A 17,226-nucleotide genomic window follows, 5' to 3' on the forward strand; every position below is an offset into this window, starting at 1 on the left:
AGAGGCGGTGGGATCATACACTGCTCCCACCCTCAGTCTCTCATGATCGGATCTGGGGCTGGCAACTTCATGTCCCCAAGCTCGTTGCTGGGCTGGCAGCACCAAGGAGCTATGTCTTTCCCCCAGGGAGATGCCCAGCTACAGTGCAGGATGCTGTGCCAGAGCTTGATGCACCAGGCAAAGGGCTGGTGCAGCAGGAGAAACGGGGCCACCCGTAGCCACAGGCTTGGGGCAAAGGGATGCTGCTTTCTGCCTTGGACTTGTAGGCAGCGAGGGGTGCATGTGCGGGACCCCGCACCCCAGCGAGGGGACAGAGGCACGGTGAAACAAGAGCCCTGGGGCAGGAGGGCTTGCACCGCTGCCCAGGAGGCTGTAAATCCTGGCCTAGCAGCTACAACACAGACCAGGTGGGAAATCCCTCAAAAAGTGACTTTACCTGCATCACAGCCTGGGCTTAGGGCAGCACCAGCCTGGACGGAGCTGTGGGAGCAACCGGAGGGATTTGCTCCCAGCATCACCTTCCCCTGCCCTGACCCGCAGTGGGAGATGCACCATGTGGGGGTCTGCCAGCATTTGCTAGCATCCCTTCCTGACCCCGTTAAGACAAATGAGTTACTTTTAACCCCAGCCAGTACATTTTTCAGGGCACAGTGGTGAGGCTGCCCTGGAGCGGTGCCGAGGAATAAGAAACGCTGGGCAAACCCCAGGGCTGGCGGCTGCCTCGGATGCTCATACCATCCATCCTCTGTTAAAGGCTGCCCGCTGGCAGCCCGGCTCCGGCAGCACCTCTCCGACTGGCAGCAGAGGGTAAAATTAGACCGACCGAGCTGCATTTTTTTCCCCTCGGCCGCCCAGCAAACTTTTACAGCTCTTCTGCCGGGTCCCGTCCTGTCTCGGGGGAAGCAGCCGCCCCAGCGGGGGGAAGAGCAGAGGAGCCCGTCTGGCCGCCAGTCTCCCTCGTGCTCAAAAAAAAGAAAAAAAGAAAATTGTGCTGGGTTTTTTGTTTGGTTGGGGTTTTTTTTATATATATATGGAGGTTTTGTGGCTTTGACGCAGTTTCCTGAAAATCCTGCCTCATCCTGCCAGGGGCTGAGTGAATGCACATCCCAGCCCTCGGCGGTGGGGGAGAGAAGGAGGAGAAGCCAGGCAGGGAGAGAAGAAAGCCTTTGCCAAACTGGCCTGACCAGAATGTGACACAAGAGCAGGAAATGAGTCACGCCGGCAGGGCAGCTGCTCCCAGGCATTTGCATAGAAAGAAACCCCACCAGGCAGGGAACCGCACCAGCCCTCGGCCCGGCTCCCCATGCTCCAGCCCCACAGCCGCTGGACCCACTGCTGTGCTTGCGGGCACCCATCGGCACCCTGAGGCTGGCCAAGGCAGCAAGCCCTGGAGCATCACCCCTGTCCCACGGCTGGCTGTGCAACCCTGGATTTGGCCATTCAACCTCAGGTTGGGTCGTTCCACCCTGGATTTGCCCCGGGGCAAAGTGGAGCTCCCCTCCATCACCCCCCCATGCAGTCTCCCTTGGCCAGCCCTCAATATCTGCTTTGCCCCATGCTTTAGGCTTGAGGAGGAAGGGAGAAAGCCCAGCATTTTTGCTCCAAGAGGAGCCCCAGTTGCACATCCATTGCACAGGGACAAAGCTCTCCCAAGGGTCCAACAAGGGCATAACCAGTGTCTGCATCCAGCACACCGTCCCAGCCCTGTTCCCAGCTGCCAGTGTTGGATGTGGGTGTTGCTGGATCCCAGTGCTTGGGTGGTTGGGGCAGGCAACCTGCTTTGTGTGCTGCGGGGAGCAGGCTGCACACCTGGCTCCTGGTCCCTTTTTATTAATCATAGAGGACAGGAGGTTTCCCCTGCAGATGCACCATGCACACACATGTGCATCTTCCCCCCCGCAGGTACTGGGCTGCGAGGATGCCAGGGCAGACAGGTGACAGTGTGGAATGGACAAGTGTGACACCACAGCGAGGACGTGCATGGGATGGCCAGGCACAAGTGGTACACGGTGGCGGTGTGCCCTGGGCTGGGGCAGGGGGTGACCGGCTGTGGGGATCTCTGTGTCGTGCCTCCTCCATGGGGTTGTTTCTCTCCTCCTCCACCTCAGCCAGGAACGGGGGATGACCACAAGCAGACAGATTTAGTGCTGCAAACCAGGCTATTGCCACACTGCACGTTCCTTAAATCCTTAAACCCAGTCTTAAAATTTCCGCGAAATCCTTCAACGCATTAATCACATGGAGCAGGATGGAGGGAGCTTTCTCCATTGCCCTAAGCCACCTCACTGGGCTTACATGGAAGGGGGACAGAAGGGCAGTGATAGCTTCTCTCTGGCTCATTAATTGAGTTATAAATGACCCAAGAAGCACATCACTTTGTATTACTTTCAGAGGGCTCAAGGCTTCTGGGGAAGGTGTGCTGGAGCCCTCAGGAGCGTTCCGGGGATGGGGTGGTGGCAGGCAGGAAAGCTGTCACTTTAACAGCCAACCGCTCTGTAAATCTGTGGAACACCCTCCCTCTCCCATCAGCTCAGCAGGATCCACAGCCCTAAATAGCAAACAGAGTTTCTGTACGTCTGCGAGCTGGTTAAACATCACTTGAGTCTGCCTGGGAAAGCAGAGGCAGGTCCTCGACGCCAGCTGCCAGGCACAGCCCCGCTCGTCCCCTGCCCGCAGTGACGAAGGCACCTCGGCTCTGCGGACCAGCCGGCACACCTCTGCTCCCCAGGGATGAGGTCCCTCTGCACCAGGCGATGCCACTTCAATGCCAGACCGTGGTGACTAAGTGCCCGAGCGTCCGGGCTCTGCAGGGTGTGGGGCGATGCTCTGCTGGCCCTTTGTGGGTGGGTACCCGCAGCCCAGTTAGTGCTAACGGGGGCCTCAGCGGGGATGCTGACACTTTACCAAGGAGGGTGGTGGGGGCCATGGTCTCCCCAGGGCGGGGCTAAGGGCTGCCAAAGCAAAACCACTAGCGGAGGGGAACGATGGCCCGGCAGTGGCTGGGAAAACCGAGGCTTGGGAGGCTGAGGTATGCACACCAGGACTCAGCTAAAAACCACCTCTACGTCCCCTTGGCGCGGGCTGGGGCACCCACAGAGGGCTGGATCCTGGTGGAAGAGAGCCCAAAGCATGGGCAGGCTTTCTGCAGCTCACTCCTGCTGGTGCCCACCAGCCACCCATCACTGGCAGGAGGGTGTTTGGGAGCTGCGTGGGCAGGGGGTACCTGCCTACAGCCCCCTCTGAGGCAGTTCCTGCGAGCTGTGGAAGAGTTGCGATGCCCAGCCTGGCTTTGGGGCTTCCCTTGCCAAGGGGGTTTCTCCAGGCTGGGCAGGGAGATGGCATCGTCCAGATGCTAGTGTGACGTCAGCAGGGCCAGTGCCAGTCCTAGGGCAGCAGGATTCCCAGCCGAGAGCAGGACGCATCTTTCAGCTTGGCTCAGCCCCATCCCATCCACCTTCCACTTTTAAATCCCGCTAAATACCAGCCAGCTTCCCCAGCTCACCCACAGCGGAGGGTACGGGGGGGCCCCAAGCAGCCCCTGCAGAAGAGCCTTGCCCTGCCCGAGGTGGGGACGGTGGCTGTCACCGGGGGCTAGCCTGGTACTACTTGTCTTTATAAAGAAGCGAGAGTCACGAATAGTTTTGCGCTGACTTTTCGAGGAGAGGTTTGCCTCGGCGTGGGCTCGGCCGGCCGACAGCAGCTCTGACGCATCCCGTGCCGCCCTGCCCAGCTCCCACCGGTCCTGGCTGCCGGGCGGCTTGTAAAACCCCAGAGGAGACGTACAGCCCGCGGGCTTTGAGGCCTGGCAGAGGAATTACATGGCAAACCGCTCCCTTTGCAGGAATTGGCACTCAAGCCCTGGGGAGCTGTGGGCTGGGTGTGCGGGGATGGCGGGGGGTGATACAGGGTGAGCCCCTCTCCCGGCGTGGCCCAGCTGTGGGCTTTCCTGTGCAGGCAGAGATCAGCCGGCTGGACCCAGAAATAGGTTTTATGGTGGCAAAGAGGCTGTGGGAGCCTCACCCAGAAATAAGAGGTGAGCGAGGCATCCTGAGCCAGCCCAGGCACTGCACACCAGCTGCAGCCTCATCAGTGTGATGGGGTGTGCTGGGGTATGACGCTGTTATTATTTGTTATTATTTGCCCTGGGGCAGCACTTTGGGACTGTGGTGTGCTGGGCGTAATGCAGACGGCAGGTAGAGGTGTTCCCCGATGTCCCACTGAAGCATAAAGCAAGAGGAGACAGGAGGAGGCAGGGAAATGGATGGGGGATCCCAAATCCAAAACCAACCCAAAGATAGCCGGTACCAATCACTCCATCTCCTTCTCAGGGTGTCTCTTGGCAGGACCTGCTTGTGCACAGGGGACTCCTGTAATGGAAAGTGTGGAAAGACCTGGATCACCCCCACCCTGGGTGTGCTGTAGGATGCAGCCACCTGCTCCAGGTGGCCCATGGCACCAGGGCTATAGGGTGCTCTAGTAGATGCTACTGGGTGGTGTCTCTGGACAGTTTGGTCCATGGCTTTGAGGCTGTGATCGGGCAATTCCTGCTAAATCCCTCCTGCAGGAAAACTGCCGTCAGCAAGCGTCACCCAGGGGCAAGGTGGGTCCCAGATCCTGAAGCCACCATCTGAGCCTTTGCTCCCTTGTCACTCCACCACAAACCTAACTGTGCACCCTGAGCATTTTTTGGTCTAAATACTCCATTTTGAAGCCATTTGTGACCCCCCTTGCCAGTGGGAAGTGGATTTACACCAGCAACATGCTTTATTCCCAGTGGCCCAGCACATTTGGCGGGGGTTGGATATACAGCGTCACGCAAAACAGCTGCGGAAACATTTGTTGGGAGAGCCGTTAACAGAGACACCTCTGTGCCCCAGGGCTCTGGTGGGAGGTGCTGGGGCTGCCAGTTTTGGAAAGACCCCACGGGACAAACGGCTGTTGCTCTGCATGGGGAGGAAACGCACCTGAAATGGTCCTGTGCAAAGTAACATCCAGAGGGGAGCCGAGGGGGCGTAGGAGGCTCCAGAGGACCCTTCTGGTACCCAGGGCCAGCTGTGGCCCAGATGCGAGCTGGTGCCAGGGCGATCAGTCCCTTTTTATGGACCGGCACCCTGAGCAACCCTGGCTCCTGGCTGCGTAGGGATGCTGGTGGCCAGGCAGGGTGACCCTACCGCTGATGCAGTGGCCAGCAGAGACGTCCGAGCTGGGGACAAACCTGGGCTCCTCGGAGGCTGGGCTACAGCCGCAGGGACAGCCATCGCGCCTGCCGAGGGCTGCGCAGCGCCGAGCACGGCGGTGGGCCCCACAGGTAGCTCTGTCCCTTTTAAGGTGGCACCGCCTCGAGGCGGGGCGGGGCGGGGGCGGTCCCCGTGACGCGCGGTGGGCGGGCCCGCGGGCGGGGCGGGGCCGGTCCCGCCGCAGCGCAGCGCCGCGCAGCTCTGACGCGGCGGCGGCGGCGGCGGCAGCGCCCGGCGGGATCCACCGGCTCCGGCTCCGGCTCCGGCGCCTCCGCTCCGCTCCGCTCCCCCCACCCCGACCGGCTCCCGAGCGGGGCGGCCCCTCGGCGTCGCCGGGGCGGGGCGCGCCCGCCCGCCCCCTCCCTCCCTTCTCCCCGGTCGATATATCCCCCGCGGCCACCGCCCCCATGGCCGCCCCGCCCGCCCCCCGCCGCCACCCCGGCCCCCCGCGCCGGGGCTGAGCCCGGCCGCCTCCGAGGCGCCGCCCCCCCCCCCTTCTCCCCTCCCCAAGGAGATCCGCTGCGGGGATCCGCGCCCCCCACCCCCCCCCCGCGCTCCTCGTCCCCCCCCCCTCCCCGGGCCGCGGCCGCCTCCCCGGGGGCGGCGGGAGGAAGGCCGGGGCGTGGGGCTCCGGCGGGCGGGCGGGCGGGCGGCGCCCAGGGCGAGCCCAAGATGGCTGGAGGCGGCGGCGGCGGGGGCAGGCGCGGGGGGCTCTGCTGAGCGGCCCCGCCGGGACGGGACGGCTCAGGCTCAGGCTCGGCCGGCCCCGCAGCCGCAGCCCCTCCGCAGAGCCCCGCCGGGCGGGCGGGGGAGGCAGCGGGAGCGGTTTTGTTCCGGTGACTATTTAATTTTTTTTAAAAATAGATTTTTTTTAAAATTTTTTTTTTATTATCTTATTTTTAATGCGCCTCCGGTCTCCGTTCTCCAGCAGGGCAGCTCAAAATGGCTGAGAGCTGACTCGGCTCTCCCGGAACCGTACGCTTCGGCCGGCTCCTCCCGGCTGCCCGCCGCCGCCTCGCCCCTTCCCGGCGGGGCCGGACGGGGAAGCCGCGCGGGGGGAAGGCGCTCCGCGGGCGGCTCGGACAGCCGTCCCTTTGCCCCGGGACCCCCGGCTCTATCGCATTGTTGCCGTCGGGGGGCTGCGTCCCCCCGGCCGGCCATGAGACCGGGCTAGGTCGGGCACCTCCCCGGACGCCTTTCCTCCCCCCCCCAGCCCCGGTGGGAAGTCAGAGCAGGTTGATTTGGGGTCCGCGGGGTTTAGATCCCCCCTTGGCAAAGCCCGTCCCCTCTCTCATCCCTCTCCGGGAGCGTTGGACGAGGCTGGGAGGGCTGCGCTGGGCTGGGGTTTGCTCTGAATGACCGAGCTCTCCCATTCAAGACCTCGCAATCTCAAAGCAGGCGAGTGGGGTTGGTTTTTTTCTTCTTTTTTTTTTTCCTGTCTTGTCTTTTTTTTTTTTTTCTCTTCCTTTTTTCCTCTGCTGCTCCACGGGGTGAGAAGCAAATCTGTGGGGCTGCGGAGAGAATTCATTTTTTCGGCATCGTCATCGTCGCTATTATTATTATTTTTTAATCTTCCTCCTTTTCCCATTTTGGATCTTAACCCTTTGATCTGTTTCCTTTAAAAGACTCTGATTCCCAACTCCCATCAGGGGAGAGGGAGGAGAAATACAGGGGAGGAAAAAAAAAACAAAAAAAACCGAGCGAGTCCGTGCTCTCAGCTGTTAGCCAGGTTGGTGGGGGACAAAAGTCCCTTTAAAATATTGAATGTCAGTTGCAAACCTAAGAAAAGAAAAATCCAATCCGGAGTGCTAAATTTAGGAGCTTTATATGGAACTTGGACTCTGCTGCTGGATTTTGTATGGATTTTTTTCAACCTTTGGTAAGTTTCGATTCACCTTCTGGGGTAAAAAGAAACAAATGGCTTTTAGGGGTGGTTAAGACTTTGGGCTGTAAATCCTACTGTATCGTGTTGGGGTTTTTTAGCCGTTTGTGTTGCTTTTTTAACGAAGTGACGCGGACGTCACGTTTTCTCGCTGGAGATTCCTAGAGTGCTGCTCTTGGTTTATTTTATCCCCGATTTTAGAATATCTGCTGCGGTTTATTATTTGTCGCGTGTGCTGCGGGGAGGGGGGGGAGCCCAGCCGTTCACCCCCAGGCTTCCCGTTGCAGGGAGGACAGACCCCGGCGTCCGCCCCTAGACCGCACTGAGCGACCGAAGCGGGTGGGGGGAAACGTCGCCAGAGGCTGCCGGCAGAGATGGCCGAGAATTGGAAAAACTGCTTCGAAGAGGAGCTCATCTGCCCCATTTGCCTGCACGTCTTCGTGGAGCCGGTCCAGCTGCCCTGCAAGCACAACTTCTGCCGGGGCTGCATCGGGGAGGCGTGGGCCAAGGAGTCGGGCTTGGTGCGGTGCCCGGAGTGCAACCAGGCCTACAACCAGAAGCCCAACCTGGAGAAGAACCTGAAGCTCACCAACATCGTGGAGAAGTTCAACTCCCTCAACCTGGAGAAGCCCCCCTCCGTCTTGCACTGCGTCTTTTGCCGTCGGGGCCCGCCGCTGCCGGCCCAGAAGATCTGTTTGAGGTGCGAGGCCCCGTGTTGCCAGTCCCACGTCCAGACCCACCTGCAGCAACCCTCCACGGCCCGGGGCCATCTCCTGGTGGAGGCGGACGACGTGCGGGCCTGGAGCTGCCCGCAGCACAACGCCTACCGCCTGTACCACTGCGAGGCCGAGCAGGTGGCCGTCTGCCAGTTCTGCTGCTACTACAGCGGGGCCCACCAGGGACACTCGGTCTGCGACGTGGAGATCCGCCGCAATGAGATCAGGGTAAGTCGGACCTTCGTGGAGACGTGGGTTTGTCCAGCCCAGGGGGGCCGACGCTCTCCCTGGCCACCCTCTCCCCTGCCGTGTTTGTTCCCCAAAGGCCTGTGTTTGTGTGTGGGGCCTAGGCAAAATCCACCCCGGTGCTGCTCCTCCTCCGCCCGGTGTCTCCCCCCCCTCCCCGCTTCGTGGCGGACATGTTAGGTGGCCTCCCCAGCCGAGCAGTGACGGAGTCTGCGGGTGCGGGGGGTGCTCCCTGGGGAAGGGGGTCCATGCCAGGAGGCCTTCGGAGCCGTTTAGCCATAGGACCTGCAGCTGCTCGGGTCTGGGCTGCGCGGGGAAGGGTCAAGGTCCTGGGCCAGGGGGGTTTGGAGGGGTCGTCTCCCCGGTTCCTGCTGGGGTATGCAGCTGTTTGGGGGAAGGCGGAGGAGCTGCCCGCATCCGAGGTCGAGTCGCCCCAGAATCGGGCTCCCTGGGGGGACAAAGTGGCCGCAGACACAGACCCCGTCCATTGTAAGGCCTGTGAATGTCAAACTGCCGGCTCTTCCCACCGCCTCCCGCCGGGGCCAGTGGCTGCTATCCCCTTCCCCCCCGGCGATGGAGGAGCTTCGCGTCAGAGACCCACGGCTTCTCGCTGGCGGGGATTCGGGCTTGGGGTTTGGCCAAATAATGGGGTTTTTCTTAGGGGGCACAGGGCTGCCCCCCCCCCTCCCTAAAGCAGCATGGGGCGTAGCACTGGATTCGAGGGAAAGCGAGTCTGTATTTTGCTCGCGGCCAGGCCATCTGGCAGGAGCTTTCACCCCTGGCTCCCCACCCTGAAGTTTGTGGCGGGCATTTAACAGCCCTGCGGGCAGCCCTGCCATGACCCCACCACCACCTTCCCCCCTCGCCCAGGGCTGCCCCTCCGCTCCCCCTCCGACCCTTCGAAAGAGGCCTGGCGCTTGTCCGCCGAATAAATATTTAACAATGAATTGAATGGTGATTACTGTAAAATGGGGATGATTTCCTGTGTATTTTAATGTTGCCAAAATGAGTCACCATTTAGCAATAAAAAAAAAAAAAAAGTCATAAATAAAAATTGCAGTATAATTACTTTCCAATTGGATGGCCAGGCCTGGGGAGGGGGGGGGCAGCCTTGTGCAGAGAGGAGCCAGCCTGAGCTCACAGGAAGGTTATTTTCCTCTCCAGGTTTTTTGGGGGAAAACCAGAGACCTCCGTGGAGGTGCCAGCAGCTCTGCCACACGCACTGGAAGGGGAAAGACCCAGCCAGGCTTTTGGAGAAGCGTTTTTCTGCTTCTATTTATAGGGAGTCATTTTGGTCGCCCTCTGCCAGGGTGGGGAGCCACCCTGGAAGGGCTGCACGGGGATGGGATGAGGCTTGCATGTGTATTTCCTGGGAGCCTTAGCCAGGGACCAAAACTATTTTTCCAGGTCCTTTTCCAGGACACTTTGATCTCATCTATTCCCACTCTTGCTGTGTGGTTTTTTTTTTTTTTGTTGTTGCTGCCGTTGTTATGGCTGGATGTTCGCTGCTCCTTGCAGATGCACGCTGCTAATGACCTGGCAGAAAGCTGCCACCAGCTAGGCTGGATTTTGGCCTTGGCTTGGAATTTTAGGATATGTGGCTGGACACTGAAGGTGTCGGACGGCTGTGTCGTAGAGCCGCAGAATTATTTTGTGACCTTGGCCAAATCCCTTGGTACCTCCATCACCGCGTTATCTTAATTTTCTTTCTCTGTGATGATAAGCTTGTCTCTTCCTGCTGGGTGCGTGGCTCGGTTGGGTGCTCGGAGGCTGGGGCAATGGAGGACAGCCCAAAGCTGGGGGATGGCATACCCAAAGGATCCCTCCCTGTAGTTGAAGCAGTTCCTCCATGAAACGGCCACAGTAGGGAAGAGCCCCTGGGAAAAACGCCCGGCAGGTTGCCGGCCCTCACTGCATGGCCTTGGCCAGGTCTCTGGCTGAAAGCCTCTCCTCGTTAGCCAGCAAGGAAGGTGGCTGTGTTGGCTCCTGAGTTAGGGTGCGTGCGCTCAGCCGGTGACTGCTTCCCGCCTGCGAGAGCCAGGCCCGGGATTCCTGGCTGCTTGCTCACCCCATGGCGGTGAGCCGCTCTTGGAGCATCCTGGGGAAGGAGGGCTGGGGCTGGGGGGCAGATGAGTAACGCTGGGCTTGGGAGGTCCGGGGGAGGCCCCATCGTGAGAGGTTTGTTCCATGCGTGGCTCGCATTTGGGAAGCTGTTAATTGAGAAATGAGTCAAAGTTTGGAGGCTCAGAGCCTTGTCCTTGGTGCGGGGGACTTGCAAGTGTGTGTGGGGTGCGACATTGACCTGGTGTGGTGGGGGTGGCCCCCATAGCCCGGAGGAGGGATGGGAGCCTTTTTTAGTATTTATTACTCTGTCTCTGCTGCTGGGCCACCTCGAAGGGCATCTTACCCCCGGTTACGGTCAGATTTGAAGGGGAAAAGGGGCTCAAAACTCCCTGGGGACCACACCAGCGTTTTCAGCTGTAAGGTGGCAATTAGGGCAAGAGAGCTCGTGCTGGGCAAAAGAGGCCGGAGGCCGGTGTCTGCAGGAGGAAAGAGGGGGTCTGTGGAGGGCTCACTTGAGGTGGAGGCACACGCTTGGTGGGTTTGGAGTAAGGGGACCGCTCGGTATTAGGTGCTGTACAAACCCGCAGAGCCCTGGCTCAGAATTGGTTGGACTCCACGGTGCAACTATAATACAAACAGTAAATAAAATATGTGGTTAATCTTTCTTTCGTGGGCGTATAAAGCGCTTACCTCCCCTTCCCCCTGTGAGATGTTTTCTCCTTTGTTTCCTGTTTTTGTAGTGCTTAAAGAGGAGAGGGGGGAAAAAAAAGCCCCAACAACCCACCCTATTTTTTTTGCTTCTTGTCATTTTGTTTGTGTCAAGGTCTCAAAATGAAACATTTTTTCTTCCATCTTTGCCTTTGCTGCCCCAGACACATGCCTCCCGCCTACATGGGGGAACCTGCTTCCAGGGTTGAAAAAGAAAGTTGCTGCAGCATGAGGTTAATGTGTTGCCTTTTTTTTTTTTTTTTTTTTCCCCCCTCCCCCCCATTCATCCCAAAAGGGGAAAAATACATTGCTGGAATTGGAGCACAGGTCAAAAGCCAGCAGCCAAAGAAAGGGACTCACTTGCGGGGTGCCCTATCTTTGTGTGGGACACGGTTGACTGAGGCCAGGTACATTAGAGCTTGCCTGGGGATGTCCTAGCTGCCTGTCCTCAGCTGGAAGTGTCACTGGTGGAAAAGGGCTTGGGTAGAGGCTCTGCTCCTGCTTCCGTTTTGTTTCAGGGATGGACATAGATTTCCCTCTGACTTAGCTTGCAGCGCATTTTTGGGAAATCAGGAGAAAATCCCTCCATGTTCTGAAGATCTCTGTTGGTTTTGAACATTAAGAGAGAGAAAGTGCATTGTGGTGCTGAGACCTGTGGGAAAACATTGGGGATCCTTCTGCAGGTGTGTGGGAGCAGCGCCCAGCGCTGGTCATGGAGCAGCACCCATTTGGCAAATCCAGGGGGACAGGGACTGGGCTGCTGGGCCCATCTGCTCCTCAGTGGGTTTGGGCTTTCTTTCCTGGCAGCACCCCAGATAAGGCCAGTTCAGGTGCTTTCTAAAGTATGGGAAAGAGGAGAGGTGAGCACTTGCTAGGAGCACAGGAAGAGATGAATCCCAAGTCTGTACCAGAAACTCTGGTCCTTTGCCAGCGTTGGCCACCAGCCCCAGTGCAGAGACGGCCCATGCGCTTTTCCTGCCTGCCCCAGCTGATTGCTTCTGTGGTTTAAAAGCTCTAGGTCTCTAGAGGGAAAATGCCACCAGCTTTTCTTTGCTAGGCGGCCCTGACAACAGAGACCTTCCTGCTTGAAACAAGTCCCGTGTCGCATCCCCACACTGCCATCTGTGCCAGGGATGTTTTGCTGGGACCTAGGGAGCTTCACTGATGGGGAGGCTGGGGTCGGCTCCACTGACAGGCTCCTGGCATGAGCTGCTGTAGGTTGTTTTACTCTGAAACAGGTTTGGTAACTTGTGATGGGCTGGATTTTTACAGGCTTACTTATTTTCCAGATGACTTGTTTATGAGGAGCACGGCATGCAGCTCACTGGAGGCATTGTGAGCGCAAGTGCTCAAGTGTTAATTTAGCTCTCGTGACTGTAAGATGGTGTGGGCTGATGCCTGGCAGGTGTTCCCTGTGGCGCTCTTTGAACATACCTGGTCCCCAGACGACTTTTGCAGTAGGTTCTATGAAGCTGGAGATGTGCAGGTTCTCCCTGTGCCCTCCATCTGAGCCTCCACCAGCACCCCAGAGCTGAACCACCAGCCCAGCCCAGGGGTTAGGTCAGTCTAACCCAAGTCTCTCTCCCCTGGCTTTGCCCGTGCCCTGGTTCCTGCTCAGGGGCCTCAGGAGTCCAGCGTTAGGCTCCTAAATGTGACTGATCATTGTGGCCTGGGATCCTGTCAGTTGGTCAAGCTGCCATGATGAGTAATGACTTCTTGGGCCTTGGGCAGTCACGGAAATCCCAGCACCCACCTAGCCTCGCTTTCTACCTCCATGCCATTCACCGCCATCCATCTGTCAGGCTTTGCTGCACTGTGTTGTCGGGGGCAGGAGGGGATTTCAGTTCAAGCGATAGCAGCTTGTGCCGCCCTAGAGAGGTCTCAGGGGAGCTGAGCCACTCTGCTGCAAACCTATCTGGGTGTGCTGGCCAAGTGGCAGTGGGTAGCTTGGCTGATACTGGGACAGTCTCCTGCCTCCCCGGGGTTTGGATTAAGGGCTTTTCCCCAATGCTTTCCTGCTAAACTTGAGCATTTTCCTCGCCCTTAGCCCATCAGGTTGCCAGCAGTTGCTTGCTCTAGACCTGCAGCTGCAAGTCTAATGTGTAGAGTCAATCTGAGAAGTGACAGCAGAGATGGAGGATGTGGGGAGGCAGCCTGGTGAGTTTGGGTGGGAGGGAGGAGGCTTGCATGAAAGGGACAGCTTTGGTAAAGAAGAGGAGTAGGACAGGGGCTGCAGTGGAGAGTGTTCTCTTCCCATGGTGGACAAAGCTATGTGGACAGGTGCTGGTGAAGAGTGAGGTGGAAGGAGGAGAGGGAAAGAGAGGTTCATCCGAGGACCTTGAGCTGCTTTGCAAGGAACAGCAACAAACTGTAGCCCAGGCTTACCCCTGCAGTATATAGGGGTTGGCTGTACTTTGCAGGTGGGAATGTCTAGGCACAGCCTTGCCCACCCATGCCAGACAGCCCTGGCCAGAGAGCTTTCTTCCTTGAAGCTCTTGCTCAGTGGTGGCTTTGAATGAGCCCCTGAGATGGCGGTGTCCTGGTCTGGTCTCTGAACCAGGAGGTATAAACCTGGCTTTGGCTGGTGATGAGGGCATAATAAACTTAGCCCAGAGCCTTGTTTAGTCTAAATCCAACCTGTGATATTTATGTAAGCGTCATGTGGCTGCTGGCATGGAGGTGTGCAGCATGCTGCTCTCCTCTGGCCTGTGAGCATGGCGGAGAGGGAGAAATAGGAAAAACGTGGTTTGCAGTGTGACACCCAGGACTTTCCTCTGCTCCTCAGCCTCGTGTCTCGCACGTGGGAGCCCGGGTGAGCCCTCTGAGGAACGTGCGAGTCCCAGGACCGTCCTTCCCTTCTCTTCCCCTCCCCTTGCTCCAGCAAAGCACTGTCCTCGAGCTCTCCCGTGTGCTTGGCCGAGCCTGGTCCTGCCAGAGGGGGGTCCACAGCCTCTCCGCTGCTCTGGTCATTGCCTCTGGACCAGAGGAGTTGCCTCTGTCCCCATCTGAGCAGGGGGAGCAGAAGGGGGGGCTGGCGAAGGGGGTGGGAGGCAAAGGCAGATTTCCATGTCTCACAAAGGGCACAAGCGATCAGATTCGTGCAACTGCCCAAGAATAAAGAGGCTCTTACAGTGCTGGCTGCCCTGACCTCTCTCCTCTCTGCTCCAGAGGACAGCGTGTGACCACACAGGGATTTCTTAGCTGTGCTTCGGAGAGAGGCAGCGGGTTTTCTATCCCCAGATCTGTCTGCAGCTTGCCTTGCAGCATATTGGCCTATTTTTTGCTCATTACCTATCTGTTTACTGGAAATCTTGGTACACGTTGGTAATTTCTTCTTTTTTTCTCTTTAATTTCATGTAATTGTTTTGGGGTTTGTTTTTTTTTTTTTTTCAATGTGACACTGAAATGGGGCTGAGAGCAGCAGTGCTTCCAGAGCAGGGACAAAAGTAACCAGGAAACACAGGGCAAGAGAGGAGGGATCGACACCGAAACAATGAAATAGCCAAGCAAGGAAAGACTGAATGCTCAATAGCACAAGCCTTTGCAGAAATGCCTGGCTAGTGCAGCATTTTATAATCAGCTTCTGTGCTGGGCTGGCCTGCAACAGTAGTGTGATGGGGGAGGAATGCTTTGAATTAGCTGGATGCCAGAATTAATTCTGTCAGAATTCAAATGTACATGTATGTACGGATTTATAAATAAACACTTGGGGACAGATTCTGCTTTGCCATGCAGGCTCCGGGGCAGAATCTGGTCTGGCCTGGCTTTTTTTCTTTTAAAAAAAATAAAATGCTATGGATCTGGGCTACGTTCTGGTGACTTCATCAACTTTCTGCATTTATCAGCAGCCTGTAGGCTCAGGAGATGCTGGTTTGGTTGGAGTAAGGGGGATGGCTCAGAGGAGTCGGAGCTGCTGAGCTTCCTTGTGTTGGTAGCCAATTTTCTGCAATGAACCTCCGTTTGCTGGTAGAGAAGATGGGGCAGATGCTGGGGGACCAGTGGGGAGGTGTGGAATGTGCAGGACCAGGGATGTCCTACCCTTTTCTTTCCTCTATGGAAGAAGGACTGACAGAGGCAGCCATCCCTCCTTTACCCAGGAGAGCTAGAGACAGTGCACTTGGGAATGGGAGGACGAGGTGCCTGGTCCCAAATACGGAGGGAGGGACAGTTATTTACAGGCGTGAGACTCTGGATGCACGCAAGAGTTTTTACATATGTCCCCCAGATGAACTCAGGGAAGAGGTTCCCACTCCCGAATCCTTTCTGATAAGGACAGCTTCGGCCCATTCTCGCCAGGGGATCGCGGTTGTCCTTCTTCTGTCTTGTGATTCACTTGTGATGGTAACATGAGCAAAGTTCCTGGCTCAGAGCAGCGCCCTGCCACTCTGCAGCAGTGCCGTCTACATAACACGCGCTCGAAGTCATCTGTTTGCTGGGACAATGTACCAGAACTTCAAAAAAAAAAAAAAAGATATGAATCAATTTAATTTCTCTTTCTTCTCTTCCCCCTACCTGTTCTTTCTCAATTCCTTGGTCTGTGGATGCTCTGGGGGGGCTGTCTCTGGAGTGGGCTGGGAAGAGCTGAGCTGCAGACGGCTCCAGATGAGGCAGTTGGCAGGGAGTGACGTTCCGGATGGCTGTGTCACTCTGAAATATGAGTAAACGTTGTCAGACCAGCCGACTGTATGATCCGGGGCTCGGGGAGGGCTGATCTGCCCTTTCTTCCCTCCACCCACCTCTCCCTGCGTGGGGTCCCCTGTTTGCTCGGCATCACCCCGTTCTCTCCCTGCCTGGGTGACCTGGAAGCTTCATCCTAGAGCTGGAGCTTTGGAGAAAGGGAAGGAAAATCCCCCATATCCTAATGGAGGCAGTGTTTTCCCTTGCTGTACAACAGCTTAATCCAAACCCTCATTTGAGCCAGTTATTGTGTGGCTTTAAAACCCCGTCCCTGGAAACTAGTCTCCCACCCCCTTCCCTCCCGGTCGATCCTGGTCGGTGGAGCTGAGCTCCGGGGTTTGGTGCTCGGCCACACACAGACACAGATCGATCGCGCTGGGGGGTGGGTTGATATTTTTGTGGCAATGGTTTTTACTGCTGGTTGTGGTGGTTGTTGGAAAGTCACAGGGGTTGGCGTGCGCTGTAACGGGCTTGTGCGTGTGGCAAGGGGAGAGAGGGTAACGCTATCGCATCCTTCTGCTCATTATCCTCTTGCTAGCGGGGGGGCTGTGTCCCTCTCCCCATCTGAATCCGTGCAGAGCTGCCGGCTCTGCAGTGGGAGCTGGTTTTCCCTGCAGGTGAACTCCTCTGCGCTCAGACAAAGGGCTGGGGGTGCCGGTGCCTCCCTTTGTTCTCCTCCTGTCCTGGTGCACCCGCCTCCGATGGCAAAAAGCCCCTTGAAGCACGCCTCTCAAATGGATGGAGCGGAATAAATGTGCTGTGAGGTCTCTGTCCCCCTCACAGACCCTTTGGGGATGGGGGTGGTGGTGCGCGCTCCCCCTTCCCTCGGGTATTGTGCTAGCCCCTTAGTGATGGGGGTGGCCGGATCCGGGAGAGAAATACTGCAGCTCTCCTGCCACAGCTGCACCAGGCTGAGGCCTGCGAGCCCTGTTTGGGTCAGAGGTGGTTTGGTTGTAGGGGATGGGGACGGGATCTGCCCCCTACAAGGGAGTGGGAGCACATTTTCGGGTTATTTTTCTGCTTCTGCCTGCTGGCATCCTGCATGACAGGACATCCAGGCAGGGGACTGGAAGTAACTCCTTGTGTGTTCAGGCGAAGACCAGCCCGTGCCAAACGCATCTCCCGAGGGTGTGAGCCCAGCAGGTAAAACCACGGCCTGTCCTCCAGCCAAGGATTTTGTAGCATTTTACTTACAACAGGGGAGAAAAAGGTCAGTTTAATCTCTGCAACAACCTAAAATCTGGGTAGGGAAGTCAGAGTGTTACCCTAAAGTAGAGATAAGCAGAGGTGGGGGGACCTGCTAGGGAGTTGGGAAGTCTGTGGCAGCGTGGCGAAGCAATCTTGGAGACTTGGGCTTTCTTTGCTGGTTGTGGTACCTTGCTGAACATGGACTCTGCTAGCTGCCCCCACCCAGGCGCTTCCTTCCCTGGTCCTCCCCAAAGCTGGCTCCCGGCTACTGCTATCATCTATGAATGCACATGGTACTAATCTCCATTTATCAAAGTGCTTTTGCAACAATCTGATAAACAATACCGAGGCAATGAGCAAAAGCTAAACCTTCTTCTATGTGTTAAAACTGCCCACTGGAGCTTTCCTCAGGAAATGTTCCTCCTTCCCAAAACGCAAGGCCCAGCTTTGCAGGGGAGAGAGAGAATGAGACAGGAGGCATCTGAAAAGACAACCTTCATGCACACGC

General features: G+C 57.5%; 1 protein-coding gene across 1 annotated transcript in view; it reads left to right on the top strand.

The window, feature by feature from the left end:
- The first annotated feature begins 5,842 nt into the window (after window positions 1-5,842).
- The window catches only part of TRIM8 (tripartite motif containing 8), a 30,613-nt gene continuing 19,229 nt past the window's right edge, over window positions 5,843-17,226 (top strand). The window contains exons 1-2 of the mRNA XM_052799155.1: window positions 5,843-7,116; window positions 7,407-8,063. Coding sequence (XP_052655115.1) covers window positions 7,494-8,063 — 570 coding nt within the window. The 5' untranslated portion in view covers window positions 5,843-7,116; window positions 7,407-7,493. The remainder of the gene's footprint in view (window positions 7,117-7,406; window positions 8,064-17,226) is intronic.

Source organism: Harpia harpyja, chromosome 10 (genome assembly GCF_026419915.1).
Source record: "Harpia harpyja isolate bHarHar1 chromosome 10, bHarHar1 primary haplotype, whole genome shotgun sequence".
NCBI lineage: Eukaryota > Metazoa > Chordata > Aves > Accipitriformes > Accipitridae > Harpia > Harpia harpyja.